Source organism: Crinia signifera, chromosome 6 (genome assembly GCF_055691185.1).
Source record: "Crinia signifera chromosome 6, ASM5569118v1, whole genome shotgun sequence".
Taxonomy (NCBI): Eukaryota; Metazoa; Chordata; class Amphibia; order Anura; family Myobatrachidae; genus Crinia; species Crinia signifera.
The window spans coordinates 281,865,360-281,887,597 of record NC_139222.1 but is presented as its reverse complement, the minus strand read 5'-3'; the positions used below and the strand labels follow the sequence as shown (position 1 = coordinate 281,887,597).

At 44.7% G+C, this 22,238-nt stretch overlaps 1 protein-coding gene across 3 annotated transcripts in view; it reads right to left on the bottom strand.

Annotated features, from left to right (window-relative positions):
• LOC146009438 (guanylate cyclase 2G-like) overlaps positions 1 to 22,238 on the bottom strand; it is a 123,944-nt gene that overhangs the window by 38,275 nt on the left and 63,431 nt on the right. For all 3 annotated transcript variants that reach the window (XR_014444671.1, XM_083149820.1, XM_083149821.1), the window contains one exon: positions 12,558 to 12,662. Coding sequence is in view for 2 of the 3 variants with exons in the window: in XM_083149820.1 (XP_083005946.1) it covers positions 12,558 to 12,662 (105 nt within the window). In the remaining variant the exon portion in view is untranslated. The remainder of the gene's footprint in view (positions 1 to 12,557; positions 12,663 to 22,238) is intronic.

Genomic DNA, 22,238 nt, shown 5'->3' with positions numbered 1-22,238 from the left:
CCAGCCCCTCCTCAGTAAGGCTCCTTCTCCGGTGAGGGGTGACCGCCTGGCCGCTTGGCTGGAGCGGTACCCCCTCAGGGAGGAGGCACAGTTTCTGGCCACAGGTTTCTCGCAAGGATTCCGTCTCCCCATCCGTGGAGAGGTGGCATCTGGGTGTCCTAGAAACCTGAAATCTGCCATCGATATGCCCCACGTAGTCCTGGAGAAGGTGGCAAAGGAAGTAAGCCTAGGGAGGATGGTGGGCCCATTTCCTGAACCCCCGGTTCAGAATTTGGTCCTGTCCCCGGTGGGGGTGGTGCCCAAGAAAGAGCAGGGCAAGTTCCGTCTGATACAACACCTATCCCACCCCCCGGGGCTATCAGTGAATGATGCAATTCCGGCGGAGTTGTGTCATGTACGATACCAATCCTTTGAAGAGGCTTTGACGATAGTGCGCAGCTTTGGGAAGCGGGCGCTGCTGGCCAAGGTGGACGTGGAGTCAGCATTTAGATTACTCCCCCTGCACCCCGACTCCTTTCGGTTCATGGGGTTCAAGCTGCCTTCCGGGTTTTACGTGGATCGTTGCTTGCCCATGGGCTGTTCAGTGTCCTGCGCCTACTTCGAATGCTTTAGCAGCTTCCTGCATTGGTGTGTCACGGAGAGCTCGGGCGAGACAGGGGTCGCCCATTATCTGGACGACTTCCTGTGCGTTGGCCCGGCTGATTCCCCACGTTGCGGGGCTCTCCTGAACGCAATGCAACAGCTGTTTGGCTACTTCGGAGTCCCCATCGCGGCAGACAAGACAGAGGGGCCGACTACGTGCCTGTCTTTCCTGGGTATTGAGATTGACACGCAGGCCGGGTGCTGCAGGTTGCCCTCCGATAAGCTTGCATGGCTGCGGGGGGCGATCTCCCAGTCCCTGGCCTCTGGCAAGCTCAGGGTGCGCCAGCTCCAGTCCCTACTGGGACTGTTCCACTTCGCGTGCCGGGTTATCCCCATGGGCCGGGTCTTCTGCCGAAAACTAGAACTCGCCATGTCCGGCCCCAATAGGCCCCAGTTCTTTGTACGCCTGAACGCAGAGCTCAAGAGAGACCTTAGAGTGTGGGAAGTTTTCCTGCGCGAATTCAACGGGGTACTGTTGTGGCCTAGCCCTGCAAGTAACAGTAGGGATTTGCAGCTATACACCGATGCCGCGGGGGGTATTGGTTTCGGCGCGTTCCTGCATGGATCCTGGTGCGCTGCGACATGGCCGGACGAATGGGCGGAGGAAGGGCTCACCAGGAACATGCTACTGCTGGAACTGTTCCCAATAGTGGTGGCCTTAGAACTTTGGGGCGACCGCTTGCGCGATGCCTGCATCACTTTCTGGTGTGATAACCTGGGGGTGGTGCAGGCCATCAATAAGCAGAGCTCGTCTTCGCTGCCGGTAGTACGTTTGTTGGCCCGCCTTGTTTTGAAATGTTTGCAGATTAACTTGCATTTTGTTGCCAGGCACGTGCCAGGGGTGGACAACTCGATTGCCGATGCCCTGTCCAGACGTGACTGGGCTAGGTTTTGGTCCCTGGCGCCAGGGGCCGAATTGAATGGTGAGCTCTGTCCTCCTTATGTTTGGCAGGTCATCAGGCAGGCATGGAGGAACTAGCCATGCGGGCTATTGCCCCCAGGACGCTGCGTTGTTACCAAGCTGGCTGGCTGGAATGGGAACAATTCAGACTGTCCGCATCCCAAGCAGGTAAGGCCCCGAGTGATGCCATGACGGCTTTTGTGTGGAGTTTGTACTCCGGGGGGCAGACTGTGTCGGCCGTGAGACGGCTGTTGGCCGGTGTGTCGTTCTTCTCATCGCTGTATGGGAGATCGGACCCCGGCCGGTCTTTCGTGGTGTCTAGAGCCTTGAGGGGCTGGCGCCGCGCTTGCCCTGTGGCTCCGGATAGCAGGCGGCCCATAGACGTGTCCCTGCTGCCTCCTTTATTGGGGGCGGTGAGGGATATCTGTCATTCCGATTATGAGGTCCGGCTGTTTCGCCTAGCATATGCTATGGCTTTCCACGGAGCTTTCAGGGTTGGCGAGCTGGTAGCCCCGTCAAGGCAGCGGCCTTCGCCTCTGTCGATAGAGGACGTGGTGATTCAGGTCGACTTGGTTTGGTGCCGGGTCCGGCGTTCCAAGACGGACCAGGCTGGGAGAGGTCAATGGCTGTCATTGCAGCCGTGCCCGGTGGAAGGGATATGCCCAGTGGCGATGGCAAGTTCCTACGCCCTGTTGCGGCCCGACTGCCCGGGGGCGTGGCTAATGCACTTGGATGGTTCCTCATTGACCAAATACCAGTTCTGCCACGTTTTGGGGCGTGCCCTGGTCTCGCTTGGCCTTGATCCGAGGGAGTTTGGAACACACTCTTTTCGGATTGGGGCGGCCACATCTGCCGCTGCTGTGGGTCAATCCGACGCGGAGATACAGTCTCTGGGTCGATGGCGTTCGGCAGCATTCCGCAGATACATTCGGCCTGGTCTATCTGTCCAACTGCCTGACTGTAGCCGACTGGACGCATAAGTACTCGTCTCACTTTAGCGGGAGTCTTGAGGTGGTCCACTTTCCCCCGGGGGCACAATTCGGCTGAATTACAATTTGACATGGCGTCCTGGATAGTTTACTCCGGGGGTTTTCTGTGCAGTGTGCCTCAAGGTCTGGTCGGCTACGGTTCCTTTCTCTTCTCTCCCTCTCCAGTGTGTTTGATTTGTTGGGAGCGGCGAGATGTGATGGCATGCGTCCTAACCTGTTTACATCTTGCAGGTCGCAGGGACGTCAAGACGGTGTGGGTGATGGGACACTCGTTTGTCCACTGGGCATCGAAAGCGTGTGAAAGTTTGAGTGGGGGTATGCGTGCAAAAGCTCGAATGGTTCGATGGTTGGGAGTGCGTGGCATGCTTTGGGGAGCGTTGCAGGGCTTATTGCTACGGTCAGTGCGGGACTTTGGAGTCCCTGAGGTGCTAATTTTGCACCTGGGCGGAAACGATCTAGGCCGATGCACTGCCTTAGAGTTGCGGTCAATTATTATCAGGGACCTGCACATTATAGCCCAGACGCTCCCCTGCTGCCGCCTGGTCTGGTCCTCCATGATCCCCAGGCGGGTCTGGAGGACAGCCAGGTCAGGGCCCCGCTTGGATGGCGCACGGAGAAAGGTCAATGCTGCGGTGCAGCGATACCTGTTGGCGAATAGCGGTGGTGTCATCAGGCATGACTCCATCGTCTATAAGCGGGGTTCCCTGTATAGGCCGGACGGTGTCCATTTAAGTCCCGAAGGAATGGAGATATTCCTGGACGACCTGTTTAGAGGTTTTTAGTGAAGTTATGGTTGTTAGGTAGAAGTGCTGAGCGTTAGGGTGGCGGTGCTGCAGCCTAAGGCTTGGCTTGTGGCGGTAAAGAACGGTCCTTGTTCAAATGCTGATATGAGGATAGTGGGGTGCGCTCTCCCCTCAATGATACGCCACGAGCCCATGCCCCTTGGACAGGGGATGGGCTGCACCATCCGCACGGGTGGGTTGCGTGGGAGAGTTGAACACCAACGCTGTGTGAATGGTGTGATGTCATCTTACCCTTCTTTTCTCTATGACCGTTCTTTAGGGCCGCCACCCTCTTTTATATAAGATCAATATATATAAATAGTTGTCAATAATAAATTTGACATTCATATTGAAACGCCAGCACTTGTGTCTGTCTCTTTATTTTAGTATAAGTTAGTTAAGTTTAGATAAGTTATTAAAGTGGCGGGGCATAAGGATTACCGATGGCAAGTTTAATAATGCAGTCCTTATCCAAAGGGTATTGTCCATTATGGTCATTTCAATGCATGTTTGCAGAAAGTGCTTAGCCATTGCAAGGTCCATAATGCCTGCCCATCTTTCCTTGTACAGATTGTCCATCCCGAAGTGCTGCGGCATCCAAGACCAGAAGGCCCGTTGCTGCAGAATCTGTGGAAGCAGGTAAATGAACAAAAAACACGCCATTACACATACAGTACACACACCCATGTCACATCAACAATATCTCACACTACATTCATCTCCTGCTGCTACATTGCAACGGAAATGAATGTCATATGAGCTAGGCATGTGACATATTATTCATGTCAATGTTACATGCTGTATCGGGGTACATGTGTAAGTACATAACACCCCTAGGTATGTGCGTCCAGCATCTCTAGCCCTATGTAAAACAGTATAGATGACAGTGTGGCCTATATATGCATCAGTACTTACCTCTTCATCTGTATCCACAGGTGCTATACAACTAGGGTCCAACCAAACAGATTCTCGAATAGTGGTGTTAGACATTTCGTCTAACACCACTATTCGAGAATCTGTTTGGTTGGACCCTAGTTGTATAGCACCTGTGGATACAGATGAAGAGGTAAGTACTGATGCATATATAGGCCACACTGTCGTCTATACTGTTTTAGAAAGGGCTTGAGATGCTGGACGCACATACCTAGGGGTGTTATGTACTTACACATGTACCCCGATACAGCATGTAACATTGACATGAATAATATGTCACATGCCTAGCTCATATGACATTCATTTCCGTTGCAATGTAGCAGCAGGAGATGAATGTAGTGTGAGATATTGTTGATGTGACATGGGTGTGTGTACTGTATGTGTAATGGCGTGTTTTTTGTTCATTTACCTGCTTCCACAGATTCTGCAGCAACGGGACATCATTCTTGATCCGGTCGACACCTTTGCGGCAGAGGAAGAAATACAGACCTCGTCACAGAGTGATCTTCCACCAAGTGGGGTGTCTCCCAACCCACCCCCACCCACCAACACACCCCATACAGCAACTTCTGCTTCCCAAGTAGCTAACTCCTTGGTTAATTTCAAGGACAAACAGTTAGAATTCATGGCCTCCCAAAGCCTGCAAATAGGTAACATCCAGGGGTACATGCGTGACACCTTCCTTCAGTTACGCAAAATTGCACGTAGTGTACGGGTAGGTGTAGGCACTCATGTGCGCATTGCTAACAGCATTGACACCCGTTTTGCCGAACAAAATGCTGCTGTAAGGGAACAGGATAGGCATATTGGCAGCCTGGCGCAAAGTATCACAGCACTAACCCAATCATGCACAGCGCAGACCAATGCCTTACTAGCTATGCAGGCCCAAATACAGCAGCTGGAAGCCAATGTGGGAGGTGGCGCAGCATCAACCCTCAGCAGTGTATCCAGCACCCCAATAAGTGGCTCCCCCACTTCCCCACCCCGTCTGAGTGTTAGGACCCGTGGTGGGCTTGGTGCAGGGTCTAGAAGTGGTGTAGGGGTGCCTGATGCTGGGAGAAGGTAGCTTATATATATGTTTGTTAATTTTGTCAAATCCCAAACATCTTGTTACATGCCCCCAGAGTTGTTATTTTTCACCTGCAAAAATGCAGATTGCGTATGAAAAAGTAGACAGAAGTAAAAATGTCTAACCGCATACCATTGTGTTTGTGTCTTTTTCTAAAAAACAATTATTGTGTGTATTCTAAGATATTGTAATGGTATATGACAATGGGATTGCACTAAAGTAGTGTGGGGTAACTCCTTGGCTGGCAAAGGTTGTGGATCTACATATGCTCTGACACTCATGGTTTGGACTGTAATGGTTGTAATGTGTCAGGGCATGCTGGCACATGTAGTTCCACAACACCAGTGGGCCATGTTTGACTGCAAACTTCATTCATACATGTATCAAATGTACTTACAAGCTAGATACCAGCAAAGGATAGGTCAGCACCACCATCTGCATCCGTTGGGCACTGTGTATTAGGCTAAATGTGGGTGGAAACAGATGGTATTGGTCAATAATTTGTTTATGAGTACACTTACACCACAGGTATATTTTGGAGTACAGGGCACATGTGCTTACCAGAGACGTAACGGCTGCTGATGTATGTCCGGCACAACTTCTTTAAAGCAAGTAAGACTTGAGTAAAATGCTTAGAGAAAGTGGCCGGTGATACCCCCAAGGCCCATGAGGTCACAGACTGAGTGGAGCCTGTGGCCAAATAGTAGAGGGCACACATTAATTTGTGCTGGGCAGACACTGCATAGGTGGCTCCCCCCAAAGGGTCCAAATCATCTCTCACCTGCTCATATAAGTCCAACAGGTTAATGCGGTTCAGCGTAACCATCCCCACAACCTGTTGATCCGAGAGGGAGTCCAGGTACAGGCGAGCACGATACATACGTGGGGTACGCAGTAGTCGGGGGGCTACCAGGATCTGGTGCGCAGCTTTCTCCCTCCTGCGCAGCTCCTCCAAATGGGCCACATCACAGATAAGCAACTCCAAAATAGTCTGCAAAATCTCCATGTTTGAAACCCTCACAGGTGTCCTTAATGATGTTGGGGTTTATGTAGGGGTGTTTGTGAGTGAAAATGAGGGCACCTGTGGTGAAATTAACCATGTGTGCACTTGACCAAAATGAGTTCTGGGCCAAATCGCCAAACAGAACCTGGTCTGAAATAAGTGCGATAATTAGACACCTAAAAAGTGCGATTTGCGAATGCGCATTGCATTAAATAAGCGAGTTGTATACTTTTCTATACGAAAACATCTGGATGCGAAAAAAATGCGAATTAATCTCGCACTTTTGGTCCGCATGCCTTAACGCACATAATATGCGATTTCAGTCCCTTAGCGCATCCCATTAAATTGGCGATTTGACGGGAAAATGCGATATCGCCATCTTGTTGTCTAATTAACGCCAAAAAACGCAAATCGCATCCCATAGAATGTCACCCCATAGTATCAATTCCGCTGCCGTGCTCAATGATATTGATATTTATAACGTGGTTAAATACCTTAATACATACTAAGAACAATAAAAAATTATGATAGAACTCCCAACCCTGCTGCTTCATTTAGACCCCGCGGGGACAATGTATCAAGCCACATAATCCATTTACTCTCTCTCTGTAATAGACGCAACCCTCTATTACCACCTCTAATGGATTCCTCTACCTGATCTATCATGCGGTATTTTATGCTCAGTGGACTATGGGCCTTATTTTGGTTCACTCTTTCTGACGAAATCCTTCTTAGATGGACAAAACCATGTGCACTGCAGGTGGGGCAGATGTAACATGTGCAGATATAATTAGATTTGGGTGGGGTTTTACTTCAAAGTGAGATCTATATTGCAGTGTAAAAATAAAGCAGTCAGTATTTTCCCTGCACAGAAACAAAATTACTCACCCAAATCTAATTCTCTCTGCACATGTTACATCTGCCCCCCTGCAGTGCACATGGTTTTGTCCATCTAAGAAGGATTTTGTCAGAAAGAATGAACCAAAATAAGGCCCTATGTCCCATCATTGCAAAATGATGGGCTACTGGTTGTGGACTTCTCCCTGCTACTAACGCTGCCTTAATGGCAGAGCGATGTGCGCTCATGCGTTCCTTGAACGCGCGTTCGGTCTTACCGATATAACTTTTTCCACAAGGACAAATGATTTGATAAATGACAAATTTGGAGTTACAACTTAAGGTATGCCTGATATTAATCGGTTTCCCCGAAAGGGGGTGATTAAATACAGCACCCGGAACAAGAAATTTGCATGTTACACAAGTGCACCTTATGCAGCCCAATATTTTGCGCTTGTTGGTAACATCGCTGTCTGCAGGGGTGTAGGTTTTTACTAATATGTCTCTGAGATTCTTTGACCGTTTATAACAAGGAAGGAGTTTGGTATCAGCTATTTTGAGATCAGGGTCTGATCTCACAATATCCCAATGGTTTTTCATCACCTTGGTGATTTCAATGCTAGAGTTAGTATAAGTACTAACCCAAGGTATGAATTTCTGTTGTTGGGACCCTTCTATTTGTTTGTTTTTAGGAATTAGAAGGGAATTTCTATCTAGCTGCATTACTTGATTTTTGGTCTTGGTGAGTAACTCACTATTATATCCTCTTTTAATGAACTTCTCCACCATCTCAGACATTTGTTGCTCAGCTGTCACTTCATTAGAATTAATTCTTTTAACCTTTTTAATTCTTTTGCAGGAAATGGGTAGCCATTATCAATAAGTGCTCTTTTGATTTGATTACTTTAATAGTGGAACAGTGCACCAAAGAAATTAACACTGTGAAAGACAAGATCTTAACATTCGAAATTGAACATAAAGAAACCCTGATTGCTGACACTCAGACAGATTGGTATGAGAAATTGACCAATCAGATTCAGACATACAAACGTGATCTGTTGAAATTTAAGAAAAAAAGTCCAAAGTGGTGGCAGATTATGAGGCAAATCTAGTGTATATATGGACCGATCCACAGAAATACCCATCACACAGAAAACCATTCTTCAGGCGACAAAGAAATCGGTTGCCTAGAGATCAGGATTCATCTACTGATTTTTATTCCACTAACAGTGAAAGTGAAGGAGGTAGAGGTACAGGGGGTCCCAAGACTGCAGGGCTCCCTTTAGGGGCGCGAACCCGAGTACAGCTGGCAGGTGGCGGCGTAGCCGTACCAGGCGCGGCGGTCAAGCCAAAAGGCAGAGGCAGAGCAACAAAACCACCAGTAAAATAGACAGCCTTGTGGTGAATTTGTCATCATATCCACTTACCCCTCGCGAAGAACAAGTCCTCAATAAAGGCCTCTCATTCATACCATCTACCACCCATACCAAAGACCAATGGATGATTGAGAAGCACAAACTCCACAGACACCTGAAACTTAAAGAACATTACGCTAAAAGCCCCATACCCACCACTGTACAACCCCTAATACCAGCACAACTCCCGATACCATCTCAGTTACAAAAGATCCTCCCGAAGTCGACATTTGAACCGCAGTCGTTCAGTCCGGCTGTGAAAACCTACATGAGGATGGTTCACAAGGATGTGACTCCAATATTATCTATGCCTAATCAAGTCAGAAACAACTTCAGTAAAACGGAACATGAAATTATTAAAAATTTAGCTGGTAACCCGTTACTTACCTTCAGAACGGCTGACAAAGGCGGGGCCCTGGTTATCCAAGACTCCTCCAAATACCACGATCAAGTGATGGTACATCTCCAGGATCAACACACGTACCTGCAATTAAGGACGGACCCATCACAGAAATTTCATAAAGAACTAAGGAACATTGGGGCAGATGTATTAAGCCTGGAGAAGAGATAAACTGGAGATAAAGTGGAGATAACTTGGAAGAGTTAACGCACCAGCCAATCAGCTGTGTTTGAAATATGACAGTTGGGATCTGATTGGCTGGTGCGTTATCTCCTTCCACTTTATCTCCAGTTTATCTCTTCACCAGGCTTAATACATCTGCCACATTCTCTCTACAGCCGTTGATAAAAAATTTATTTCAAAAGAATTGATGGATAAACTTCTACCCCCATTCCCTTTAGTGGCTACTTTCTATTGTATCCCGAAAATCCACAAGTCGCTTGTGGATCCGCCGGGTCGACCGATTGTGGCGGCCAGGGAATCTTTGACACACCGCATTGCAGTCTATGTTGACAGTCTCTTACAGCCCTGCATGACTCACCCCAATTATCTGTTGGACACTACTTCATTGCTCAACAGATTAAAAATGTTACCAAAAATGGAGGGTGAGGTATGGTTGTTCACAATTGATGTGAACAGCCTATACACTGCAATACCCCACAAAGAGGGCTTGGAAGCGGTTCACAAATATCTTAATAGTTATGCATTGTATGTAGGTCCTGACGTGTTGTTTTTGGTGACATTACTCCAATTCACCCTTGAAAAAAAAAAAAATTCTGTACAGAGATATGTTTTTTCTTCAAAAAACAGGTTGCTCTATGGCAGGGGTTCTCAAACTCGGTCCTCAGGACCCCACACAGTTCACGTTTTCCAGGTCATCCAGCAGGTACCCAGGTGCAATCATTGCTCACTGACACATTTTAAAAGATCCACAGGTGGAGCTAATTATTTCACTTGTGATTCTGTGAGGAGACCTGCAAAACATGCCCTGTGTGGGGTCCTGAGGACCGAGTTTGAGAACCTGTGCTCTATGGGATCGGCGGTGTCGCCATCCCTAGCAAACATTTTTATGTTTGAAATAGAACATCAGGTATTTTTTAGTCGCCCTGAGATAGCGGGGAAGATAATTTTCTTCTCCCGCTACATAGACGATTTGATTCTATTCTGGCAAGGACCAGTGGATGAATTGGAAAATGTCATTGGTTGCCATAATGAAAGTTCAAGTCCGATTAAATTCACATTTGAGAGAAGTAGATCCTCTATAAATTTTCTGGATGTAAAAATTGAGCTTGTAGACGGGCTTATTAATACCTGCTTGTTTTCGAAAAAAACAGACAGAAATAATTTGTTATTTGCATCTAGTTGTCACCCTAAGGGCACCATGTGTAGCTTACCAAGATCTCAATTAATGAGGGTTAAAAGAATTAATTCTAATGAAGTGACAGCTGAGCAACAAATGTCTGAGATGGTGGAGAAGTTCATTAAAAGAGGATATAATAGTGAGTTACTCACCAAGACCAAAAATCAAGTAATGCAGCTAGATAGAAATTCCCTTCTAATTCCTAAAAACAAACAAATAGAAGGGTCCCAACAACAGAAATTCATACCTTGGGTTAGTACTTATACTAACTCTAGCATTGAAATCACCAAGGTGATGAAAAACCATTGGGATATTGTGAGATCAGACCCTGATCTCAAAATAGCTGATACCAAACTCCTTCCTTGTTATAAACGGTCAAAGAATCTCAGAGACATATTAGTAAAAACCTACACCCCTGCAGACAGCGATGTTACCAACAAGCGCAAAATATTGGGCTGCACTTGTGTAACATGCAAATTTCTTATTCCGGGTGCTGTATTTAATCACCCCCATTCGGGGAAACCGATTAATATCAGGCATACCTTAAGTTGTAACTCCAAATTTGTCATTTATCAAATCATTTGTCCTTGTGGAAAAAGTTATATCGGTAAGACCGAACGCGCGTTCAAGGAACGCATGAGCGCACATCGCTCTGCCATTAAGGCAGCGTTAGTAGCAGGGACCAGTCCACAACCAGTAGCCCGTCATTTTGCAATGATGGGACATAGTCCACTGAGCATAAAATACCGCATGATAGATCAGGTAGAGGAATCCATTAGAGGTGGTAATAGAGGGTTGCGTCTATTACAGAGAGAGAGTAAATGGATTATGTGGCTTGATACATTGTCCCCGCGGGGTCTAAATGAAGCAGCAGGGTTGGGAGTTCTATCATAATTTTTTACTGTTCTTAGTATGTATTAAGGTATTTAACCACGTTATAAATATCAATATCATTGAGCACGGCAGCGGAATTGATACTATCTGTCTAGTAACCTTAGATATATTGTAGTCCCGCCTGGTCAATCAGTACTGTCTTTATATTTGTTTATGTATTTTGCTCGTGTATTGTCCTGTTATTTGTTTAATGTAGCACTACCAGCACTGCATATTATGAAGTACCATGTCTCTTTAATGGAGCGTGGTTCGTTAGCACCATGGTAACCGTTGTACACTATGTTGCCGCAGCGCGGCTGATGTGATTGACGTCACTGGTGAGCGTCAGTGAGTCCCGGCGTCCACGCCGTTGATGAGATGCGGTTTTGTTATAAAAGGTCAGTATGTTGTTTGATTCACTAGCCTGAGGAAAATACACTATGTATTGAAATGTAGCTGTTTGCTGTGACCTATTAAAGCACTATTTCTTTCAAGGCTGGAGTGCTGCTTCTACCCCAGAAACTGTTTGTATAGCTGGTATACAGCTGCGAGCGGGCACACGCCGAGGAACTATTTAAGTGGAGCTGCCGGACCCCCCACTCTATCTATCTATCTATCTATCTATCTATCTATCTATATATATATATATATATATATATATATACACATACATACACACACACACACAATCTACACATCTTTATATATATATATATATATATATATATATATATATACACACAGTATATATATATATATTTCTATCGCTGTAGTAGCACGACATGAGGCTGTACGATAATGTGCTTTTGTGGTCTGCTGCTGCACCTCAGGATGCAGTGTCAGATCATGTACGGGGTCTCTAGTCACCAGACTAACCCTCAGGTTACTCAATCGCCACCCCCCACACCCCTCACAGTCATGTTACATGTTTCAGGCTGTGGGGTCTATGTACTAAGCCTTGTGAAAAAGAGGAGAGCGATAATGTACCAGCCATGAAGCTCATAACTGCCATGTTACAGGCTGTGTTTAAAAAATGATAGCTAGGAGCTGATTGGCTGGTAATTTATCTCTCTCTCCACTGTATTTCTTTGATAAATCTCCCCCATTGTATATTAAAAGCTCTCCTGTTTGTCCCAATGACTAATGAGGGAAAAAAATAACTACACATGAGCAGAAAGTGATTTCCCATTGAAGCCGTCATGTCTAGTACAGGTGGTTGGCTCAGGGTAGCCCGCCCACCTCTTTCCGCACACATGCCAATAGGCCCCTCCCACACCGGCTGCACTGGGAGGGGATAATCGTATTGTGATGAATACAGACAACACGTATGCAGTGACGTGGGTATCATCATACCTTGAGGCTTCCTTTCTTGCAGTACTGGGTCACAATGCAGACAACTGGGGAATCAGTGCAGATCCCAAAGAAAGTGATCAGGTTCTCGTGTTTCAGCTCTCTAATCTGTAATAGGAAGGTCGAGAAAAGAGGGCGGTCTGATTATAGAGTTTAATTCTGAATCATACAGTAGAAAGGTCTCAGTAAAATTATCTCACTGAGGTATACACATCACTGAGAAACGCCTTCTATGAAATGTAAACAAGGTTCTACTATTTTTAATATACTTTGGGCTTGATTCTGATTCAGAGGCAAGTCTAAATGAGTACAGATGGCAAACATATTAAGCCATTGTGCAGCAAGTTCACCAGAGCAATGCACCTTCTGCCTGCAATGGCCAACGGTCCCGATGGTTGCTGGGCAACCAGGATGCCCAGAAGCTGCGGTGTGTCATTTACTCCTTGGCTATAAGTCTGCTTGTATTTTACCTCAGTCAATAGTCCTGTGGTCTCCAGCCAATTGTATAAGCCCCTACTGCTTGAGGTTCAAGACCTGGTGGCATCCTAAGTGCCAGTGTGAACATAATACACTAAGGGACCAATGGAAGGCTGTTGTAGGTGGAAGACCCATTCATTGGCTCTAGGAGTCTCATACAATTGTGCTGGAGTTCCATAACAATACAACATGCTCTGCCAAACTGAGGCAGGGGTAAGTCGGGTTGGGACACGGTTGGGGCATTCAGTTGGGCGTCTTGTCTCGTGGGCGTAGAGGTCTGGTTGAGGTGATATGGCTCCGGGGTAGCGGTGACATAGGTTAAGTTCCAATTCTAGTCTCTGAGTTCAGATGTTTCGGGGTCACCGTTTTTGCTTCAGGGGGGGGGGGGGTTGTTCAGCTGTAGATAGGTAGATCAGATTCCGGTGGATAGGGGAGGGGGTGTGTTTAGGGGGTGTGTGTCAGGATTGAGAGGTCAAGGTGGTATCAATCTTCTGCCCAATCTGTGTTTTGGTGGATAGCGGCATCTGCTTCTTTAACATATGTTTCAGCATCGTGGTGAGAGGTGAAATCTTTGTGGGACGTTCCCTGGAAGATACGAAGTTTGGCCGGATATAACATGGCAAATTTGATGTTTTTCTGTATTAGCTGAGAGCATAGTGGGGCAAAGTCTCTCCGGGATTTGGACAATTCAGCTGAGAAGTCCTGGAATATCAGGATCTTGTTCCCCTGCCAGGTGATGTCACGTATTTTACGTGAGGCTGTCCAGATCAACTCCTTATGCAGGAAATTTAGGGTTTTAAAGATCACAGCTCGGGGTCTGGCCCCCTCTTGTGGCCTGAGTGTGCCTAGGCGATGAGCCCTCTCTATTATGAGATCGTTGCATCTGTCTGCTATTTGTAATAGTTCAGGTAGTGTCAGTTTGATGAAATCAAAAAGCTCCTGTCCTTTCATGGTTTCAGGGAGCCCTATAATTCTTAAGTTACATCTTCTTGAGCGGTTCTCAAGATCTTGCACCTTATTATGCAGGTAGTTGATATCCTTATGGGCAGTGTGCAGTGCTTGCTTCATATCTGCTACATCAGCAAAGGTTGCTCCTACGGTTTGCTCAGTGATAAGGACCCTTTGCTGCAGGTTAGCAATTTGGCGATTTATATCCGCTGTTTGTTCTTTGAGCAGGGGTCCTATTGCAGCCCTTATGGCGGCGACCATGTCACCATATGTGACTGGCGCGCTGGAGGGTGGCAGCGGTTGATCTGGGGGAGAGTACTCACTATTTGTGACCCAGTCCGGCGTGTGATGAGCAGCAGGCACTGATGAGGCATCGTGTTGGGGAGTTTGCTGCGGTGATTGTGGAGCCTCGCTGCGGGAAGAGGCGTCCGGTGCCATCTTGGATGCAGGGGTCCGGGGCTCTCTCTCCCTTCTCTGTTTGCTGGCGGTGCTTGGCATGGCGCTATAGTAGCGTTTCATGCAGCGCTGGGTTCCTTGTGGAGGTAGGGGGGTGGCGAGCGGTCTGTTGGGAGGCTATTGCGCCGTGATTCGGTGTTTTGGGCAGCCTGGCAGCGGAGCTCTCCTCTCCTGCTACCGCTTCATACCAGGGCGGAACCGGAAGTCTGTATTGTTGTGTTTAATTAAAAAGAGGTTGTTTAGGTGTGTGTGTTTGTGCAATAGTATAGTAGGATGTTTTTGGGTCAGCGGCTCTCCACTGGCGGAGGTCACGACACAGGAAAACAGGAGGCTGGGTAGTGATAGGGGTGTGTGGGCATAAGGGGGACTAAAGAGGAGGGTGGGGGACACTGTGCAGCTTCTGCCAGTGGGTGAGGGTCCAGCGTGGCAGCACAGGAGTACAGGATGGTGGCCCTGATTCAGTGTCTCCTCCTACTTGGTGGGAGTTAGGGTGCATGAGAGCAGGAGGCTGGTTGGTAAAGCATGATAGGGGAATGTGGGCAACACAGGGTGAGCGGGTCCCCACTGGCGGAAGTTACGGGGCAGGAGAACAGGAGGCAGGGCAGTGATAGAGGTGTGTGGGCATGAGGGGTAGTAAAGGTTTTTGGCTGTTGCAGAGTAGGGATGGGCATTGGTGCAGACGCCATCGATGGTTGGCATTGATGGCGATTTTGCACCCTGCCATCGATAGTAGTAACATATTACTTGGATAACCATCGATTGTTGTAGCTATCGATGGTCATCCATTATATCTGACTGTATAGGCCGTGGTCAATCAGAACTCGGTAGCGGGACTTCCGGGGGGGGGGGGGGGGGGGCGGCACTGATAGAGTATAGATATGATTCTCACCTTTTATATGCATATAAGGTTTAAGTTTAAGGTTTATATATATTATTTAGAACTGTCACTGTCCCTTTAAGATGAATTTTTCCTCTAAAATGCTTCTAGCAGAACAGATTTTAATTTCAGCATAAGATGGAAACTTTGAGGTGATTTCAAGAGATGTTACCAAGGTCAGAAGATATCGCACCTGCAACATGAAGATAGCGTTTTCGAATGTTTTGAGAATCAGAAGGAGGAGGCAAAGTTACTGCTTGCTTATTAACATTGATCCAATTATTTCTATTATAAACAAACTTTTGTTTTGACATCTTATTAAAAAGTGTGAATTTATTGCTATAGCTTAAAACTTCAAAAGAAATATTTAATGAGCTATGACGTGGATTGCATTCCACATTTTTGGTATAACTATGACCACCCTAAGATTAAACGTCAGATCACTGTCTGACTAGCATACTCCATTGGTGTGTGTGTGTGTGTGTGTCATTTCAACTGATCTCCGGCCGTCACTTAGAAGATGAATCCTCTGGCTGACATCGAAGGTTGATAAGTATAACTGAACCCTATCAGTTTGGGGGCTCGTCCGGGATATTCCATCATCTCTCCACCTGACAACAAACTCCTCTGATCTCTCAGGAACCGCTGAACAAAAAACCGGTAAGTGAGAATAAATGTGTAGATTTCTACCTGCTCACTGGTTCAGCGCTTCTTGTGTGTATCTGTGGAATGTCAGTTGGGAGGATCAGAGAATATCTCAAAGAACCCAATGTCAGTCAGAAGAAATTCTCTTTAAGGTAAATACTGTAAAGTGTTATATGGATAAAGTAGATTATGATGCTTGTAAATGGTTTGAATTATTACATAATCAGAGGGGTGTATGTAGACAATGTATCTGTGTTGTTGTTTTAAGAATATAGGAGATCTGTGGTACCAAGTTTAGTAGCAAGTACAAGTACTAAAGTATCATTTGGTAATGTAGAAAATTATAATTAAGTATACTGCATAATAGGCTATCATTTAAAAAGGGAATTGTTGGAACAATACATTGAAGATGATTGCTCTAATATCATAATCTATTTGGCCAGGAATCATATAGTCCCAGGTTTAAAACCCATTTGTCAGTATAATATTAAAAAGCTGCCACATACTCAAGCAGCAGATGGTAAAAAAAAAACCCTTATATTTGTAGCCCTTGGTTTCTGAAGGCTTTAGGGGTATAAAGCATATTTTTTTCTTGAGAACACTAAAAGAAAATTCAAATGACTGAATTGTTTGAAATCATGACTATCTGTACGTTATTGTTTATGGTTCTTATCTTCCTGGGTTACGTGGGATACATTTTAGCAAAAGGATTTATGGGCATTAAGAAATTTCTTGGTGAAACTGAAAATATACAGTTGTATGAAGTCTGATCAATGATATATGCTCCACACTGCCACTGCTATTTTCACTGTATGAGGTTGTGTATTGTTGATATTTCTATCACTATTCTTTTGAAGTATGCTACACTTTTTATAACAAGTTAAGTCCGTGTTACTGGAAATCTAATATTCCAAACACAATGGACTAGAATACCTATACTAGTTGGGATGGCTGATCATATTGCAACAAATAGTGTTTATCTAGGAGGTGCTACCAATCCTGATGGTAGATGTAATTTGACTATAACTGTGGGAACACATTGTGTAAATGCAGATGACCTATTAGCAGTGATAGGAAGAACCTGGCTTGAGGTACTGACATATCCCACTACACAGGAAAACGGGACAAATACCAGACCCTCACTCATTTGTCCAATATCAAATATAAGACACACATCACTCCTATCACCCAGGCAAAGCAACCAGCGCACTCAGACAGGGAGAAGAAAACCTCCTCCCCCAGAGAATTAAAGATAACATTACTGACACTACATGGTGGATCAGGGGGGGCCATTCAGGCATATGTGCCCGCCTGACTGGACAGGGTGTAAGGCAAAAGAACAAATAGAGAAAAAAGAGAACCAGATTTAATTGTCCAGCCTGCACAGCAAATATACTGTTGCAAACACAAAAAAGAGGGATTCCCGTATTAATAGGAATCTCTGGCAAAGAAGCAAAAGGAGGAATATTTGTGGGAGAAACAATTGCTAACCCATACAGCAAAATAACCATTTTAACAGGCACCCACAGTAATAACCCATTAAAACTCCTGCTGTACGGAGGATACACCTGGCAAAAATTATTAGAACAGGAGGAAGCAGAAGATCCCACTGGTCCTTTATTCTGCCCACTGACAGACATTAAAACTTCTCTTGGGGAAAGAATTACAGGAGTACTGACTAGTGCACGTCTCCTGTAAACTTAAAGATACAGTACCTCCATAAGGTGAAGGAGATACTGACCAGAACAGGTCCCCAAGGAGAGGACTAAAGGATACATATACTCCCATACAGTGTACTCACATAAGGTACTGTAAACTAATACATCTAATATCTCCCATAAAGGATTCTCACATCAGTGTGAGGGGAGATCAGGTAGGGTTCCGTGTATACAGTCCATAAACCTCCATAAGGTCTCCCATAAAGGTACTCACTTCAGTGAGGGGAGAAAAGGCCATAAGGTCTCCCATAAAGGTACTCACTTCAGTGAGGGGAGAAAAGGCCATAAGGTCTCCCATAAAGGTACTCACTTCAGTGAGGGGAGAAAAGGCCATAAGGTCTCCCATAAAGGTACTCACTTCAGTGAGGGGAGAAAAGGCCATAAGGTCTCCCATAAAGGTACTCACTTCAGTGAGGGGAGAAAAGGCCATAAGGTCTCCCATAAAGGTACTCACTTCAGTGAGGGGAGAAAAGGCCATAAGGTCTCCCATAAAGGTACTCACTTCAGTGAGGGGAGAAAAGTCCATAAGGTCTCCCATAAAGGTACTCACACCAGTGTGAGGGGAGAAAAGGCCATAAGGTCTCCCATAAAGGTACTCACACCAGTGTGAGGGGAGAAAAGGCCATAAGGTCTCCCATAAAGGTACTCACACCAGTGTGAGGGGAGAAAAGGCCATAAGGTCTCCCATAAAGGTACTCACACCAGTGTGAGGGGAGAAAAGGCCATAAGGTCTCCCATAAAGGTACTCACTTCAGTGAGGGGAGAAAAGGCCATAAGGTCTCCCATAAAGGTACTCACTTCAGTGAGGGGAGAAAAGGCCATAAGGTCTCCCATAAAGGTACTCACACCAGTGTGAGGGGAGAAAAGGCCATAAGGGGAGGATAAAGTCATGGGAACACGGTCTAGAAAGATGTCACGGCCAGACAAACCCATAGATGTCATTAGGCAGCGTGAGGGGGAGAAGGCACTAAAATGAATAAAAAAGTTTTTTAAAAGAGCTGGCTTTCCGACAGAGGGCAGTTTACATGTTGACAGTTGGGAAAAATGTGCTTCCTGTAATAAAAATTGTATAGCAAAACATAAATGCAGTGACCAGGTGACCATTTGGATAACAGCAGCTAGAGACAGAAAATCAGGAAAAATTGGATAATGACAACCCATTACAATAAATACACCCTGTGCAGCCCATAATACCAGGGGCACCACCAGAGGCAGCGCTTCCAGGTGCACCAATGAGAGAGATAGAAACAGCATCATCTCCACCACCATCCTATGTCCATGCACTTACACAGATCATTACACAGGTTTATGCAAACAAATAATATACTCGCAGAACTATTGTAGATTGATATTTTTGTCTGGTGTTCTTAAATAGGGAGAACTGCTAATTGGTGATTTCATTGTTTAAACATTTATACTATTGCAGTTATCAAAATAAGGTTTTTGTTTATTTTAGTTATTTTCTAAAAATGCGTCCAAATCTTAATTATCTTGTTATTGAATTATCAGACAGAACTGTGCTATATATTTTTTTTGGGGGGAAAGCCGTATTGTGTATATAAGAGATTTGTAGTAACTGCTTTTCATTTACATGTATTGCAGATATACTGGAAACGTTAGGTTGATTTTTTGTTTAAAGCCCATAATTATAACTCTTATGTTTGTCTAAATGAAACTGACACAGTTAGCAAGAGTATTTCTCTATTTTGAATTTTAAGTTCCCCTAGACATTGTTGTAGTTCATAAGGTTAATTTGACTGTCAGGGTGTGTCACAAGATTACAGTGACAAGATATATCAATTATAAGGAAAATTACATCATAAAGATATAGGTATGAAACATACCGAGAGTTAGCACCCTTGACCCCCATGAGAATATGCACAGATTTTGGAAAGATAATCAGAAGGAGCAGTTAACATCTTCAAAACATGAGTGTATAAGTTGTGTTGTCACAGAATTGTATCACACCACTAAAGTGGATACTGATTGTATACTTTCCAGAATATTTGTTAACACACTTGAACACTTAGCAAAAAATGAAATGAAATCTTTAAAATACAGTGTACATGTGATGTGAGCTTAAGTCACATTGAATATAAAATGAAATAATTCCTGCAACTGATTATGGATTTCCAATCTTTGTGTGTCTGTTATGACCCAGTGTTGATCTATTATTTTGGTTTTAATTGTAAGGTGCAGCGGGCTACCCTAAGTAAAAACTGTTAAATAAATGTGTCTTTGATGCTAACCAAAGGAATTCCAAGGATGAGTTAAAAAAAGGGGGGGATGGCTTCTGTCTTAGCAAAATAATATATGTTGCTAGAACTTTAACTGTGAAATGCAAGCTGTAAGATCAGTGCTGAATACTTTAACCCTCAGATTTATCTTTAATGATATGAAACTCTTTTGCTAAGTATATACGTTATTTGTAAAGTTATTTGAATGATATCTGTATATTCTATAAAGATTGATGCAAATTTAGGTCTTTGCATTTACAGCTGATTTGCATATCACATATCAGCACTTGACTAGTACTGTCATTTAAAGAAATGTTTTTTGTTTTAGCTCCAATATAAAAAGCCCTTAATAACAGTCAAAAAGTGACTCCCCAAAATAATATTACATGTTATCTCAGACGATGCAAATGACTGTTCCCTGAATTCGGCAGGAGCTGTTCTTTTGTCTGTCCAAGGTGCTTGTATGATGTTTAAAGTCTGAAAATATACATAATTAATTCTGAAAATGTGTAAAAAACTCTTGTATATATCTCTTAACAGTTTTCTACCTCAACGTATGGTGTGTATTTAATAGAGCAAAACAGAACATTTTGTTAAAATCTGAACAGATCAACTAAAATCTATTTTATTTTGATTAATTTAACTGTGTTCAGTCATATCACAGTGTACAAAAGTGTCAGCAGGTGTGCACTTTGTAGGGAGGGGCTATGAGTCCCCGTGCATTGTATTATTTTCAATGCAGATGATTTGTTACTACAGATAAGATATTTGTCTGCAGAAAGATTCACAGCAAGTGTATTTTATCCTAATTGATTTAACAAAAGTTTTGTTTGTTTCATGTATTAAGAGAAATCAGCTACTTGTATTCATAAAGGTAATGACACACGCTTATATTGGTTATCAGAAAATTCCAATACTGTATACTGCATTATTTTAGTATGATAATGATTTACTCTTATAAACATTTAACAAACTAAATATGAAGTAGCGCTCCTAACGTCCTCCAATGTAATCCTTAAGCGCTGTACAAGTCTGAAACCAGCTTCATTATTTCCACTAGAGTCAGAATAAAGGAGTGTAGCGGGGGACGCTGCATATGTCTCACATACTGACTGTTACATTAGAAGCAGCCAAAGAGATACAAAAGAAATGTGTACTGTAAATAATATTGCTGATAGTGTTTGTACTATGTTTCATCATATTGATCTCAGCGGTATTGTACGCTGTGCTCAAAAGGGGGGAGGAGTTACAGAGAAATTGCAGAGCTCCATAATAAGTATAAAATATGCTGTGGTAACAGTATCTCAGCATAAGGAAAAAGAACAAAAAATGCACCTTTAAAATTTTCCGAGATTTCCAAGGCATTGTGATAATGATATCCAAGGGCGTAACTACCATAGGTGCAGGGGGTGCAGCTGCTATGGGGCCCAGAGCTGAGAGGGGCCCACTTTGCTTGTTAAAGTTACATGTGCTGTATACATTTTTCAGCATTAGGTGATAAATAGGGGCCCTTCCAAACTTTTGCTATGGGGCCCACATGTATCTAGTTTTGCCACTGATGATATCCTATACATAATGTATAAAAATGGGAATTTCTACCTTTATATACTGTATGTCTACATAAACAGCAGAGCTGAAGGCTCTAGTACAAGGATGCTGTCTTTCAGTTGCCTGTCTAAGCCAGTTGTGGTGTAAGGTCACAGCACACTGAGGAGCAGACACTTATGACTATGGGCAATAGTATGGCTAATATCCTGCAAGGCAGGTAAGCCATGTTACAGTTATTGAATACACCCGACCATCAGATGGACATAGAACCCAAAAGTGCTAAGCCAGAAGACACACTTGTTGCTCCTACAATAAGCCTCTGAGCAAGGAGGTAAGAAACAAGGAGCTGAGAAAGGCTTTGACGAGTGGTGTCTGGGAAAAAGCGCTGTCTGCCAACATTATGCATGGCAGCATGTGTATAAAGTTATAGGTGGGAAACAATAGAGAACCCCTAGAGTCCACACAGGCCTTTGCAACAGGCTGAAGTGTGCATTATAGAACCTGAGAAAAGGTTGTAAACATACACAATGTACCCACCCTTTTAATGGAAACAAGTGATCTTCACCCAGTTGCCCAGGGTCTTAACCCCTTCCCGACATTTGACGTACATTTACGTCATGGTCGGGAAGCACTTCCCGACACATGGCGTAAATGTACGTCATGGATTTAAACTGTCACCGCGTCTATAGACGCGGTGACAGTTTCAACATGTCTGCTGTCCCTGACAGCAGACATGTCCGTGCATGCCCAGGGGGGGCTGCGATGCCGCCCCCCCGTC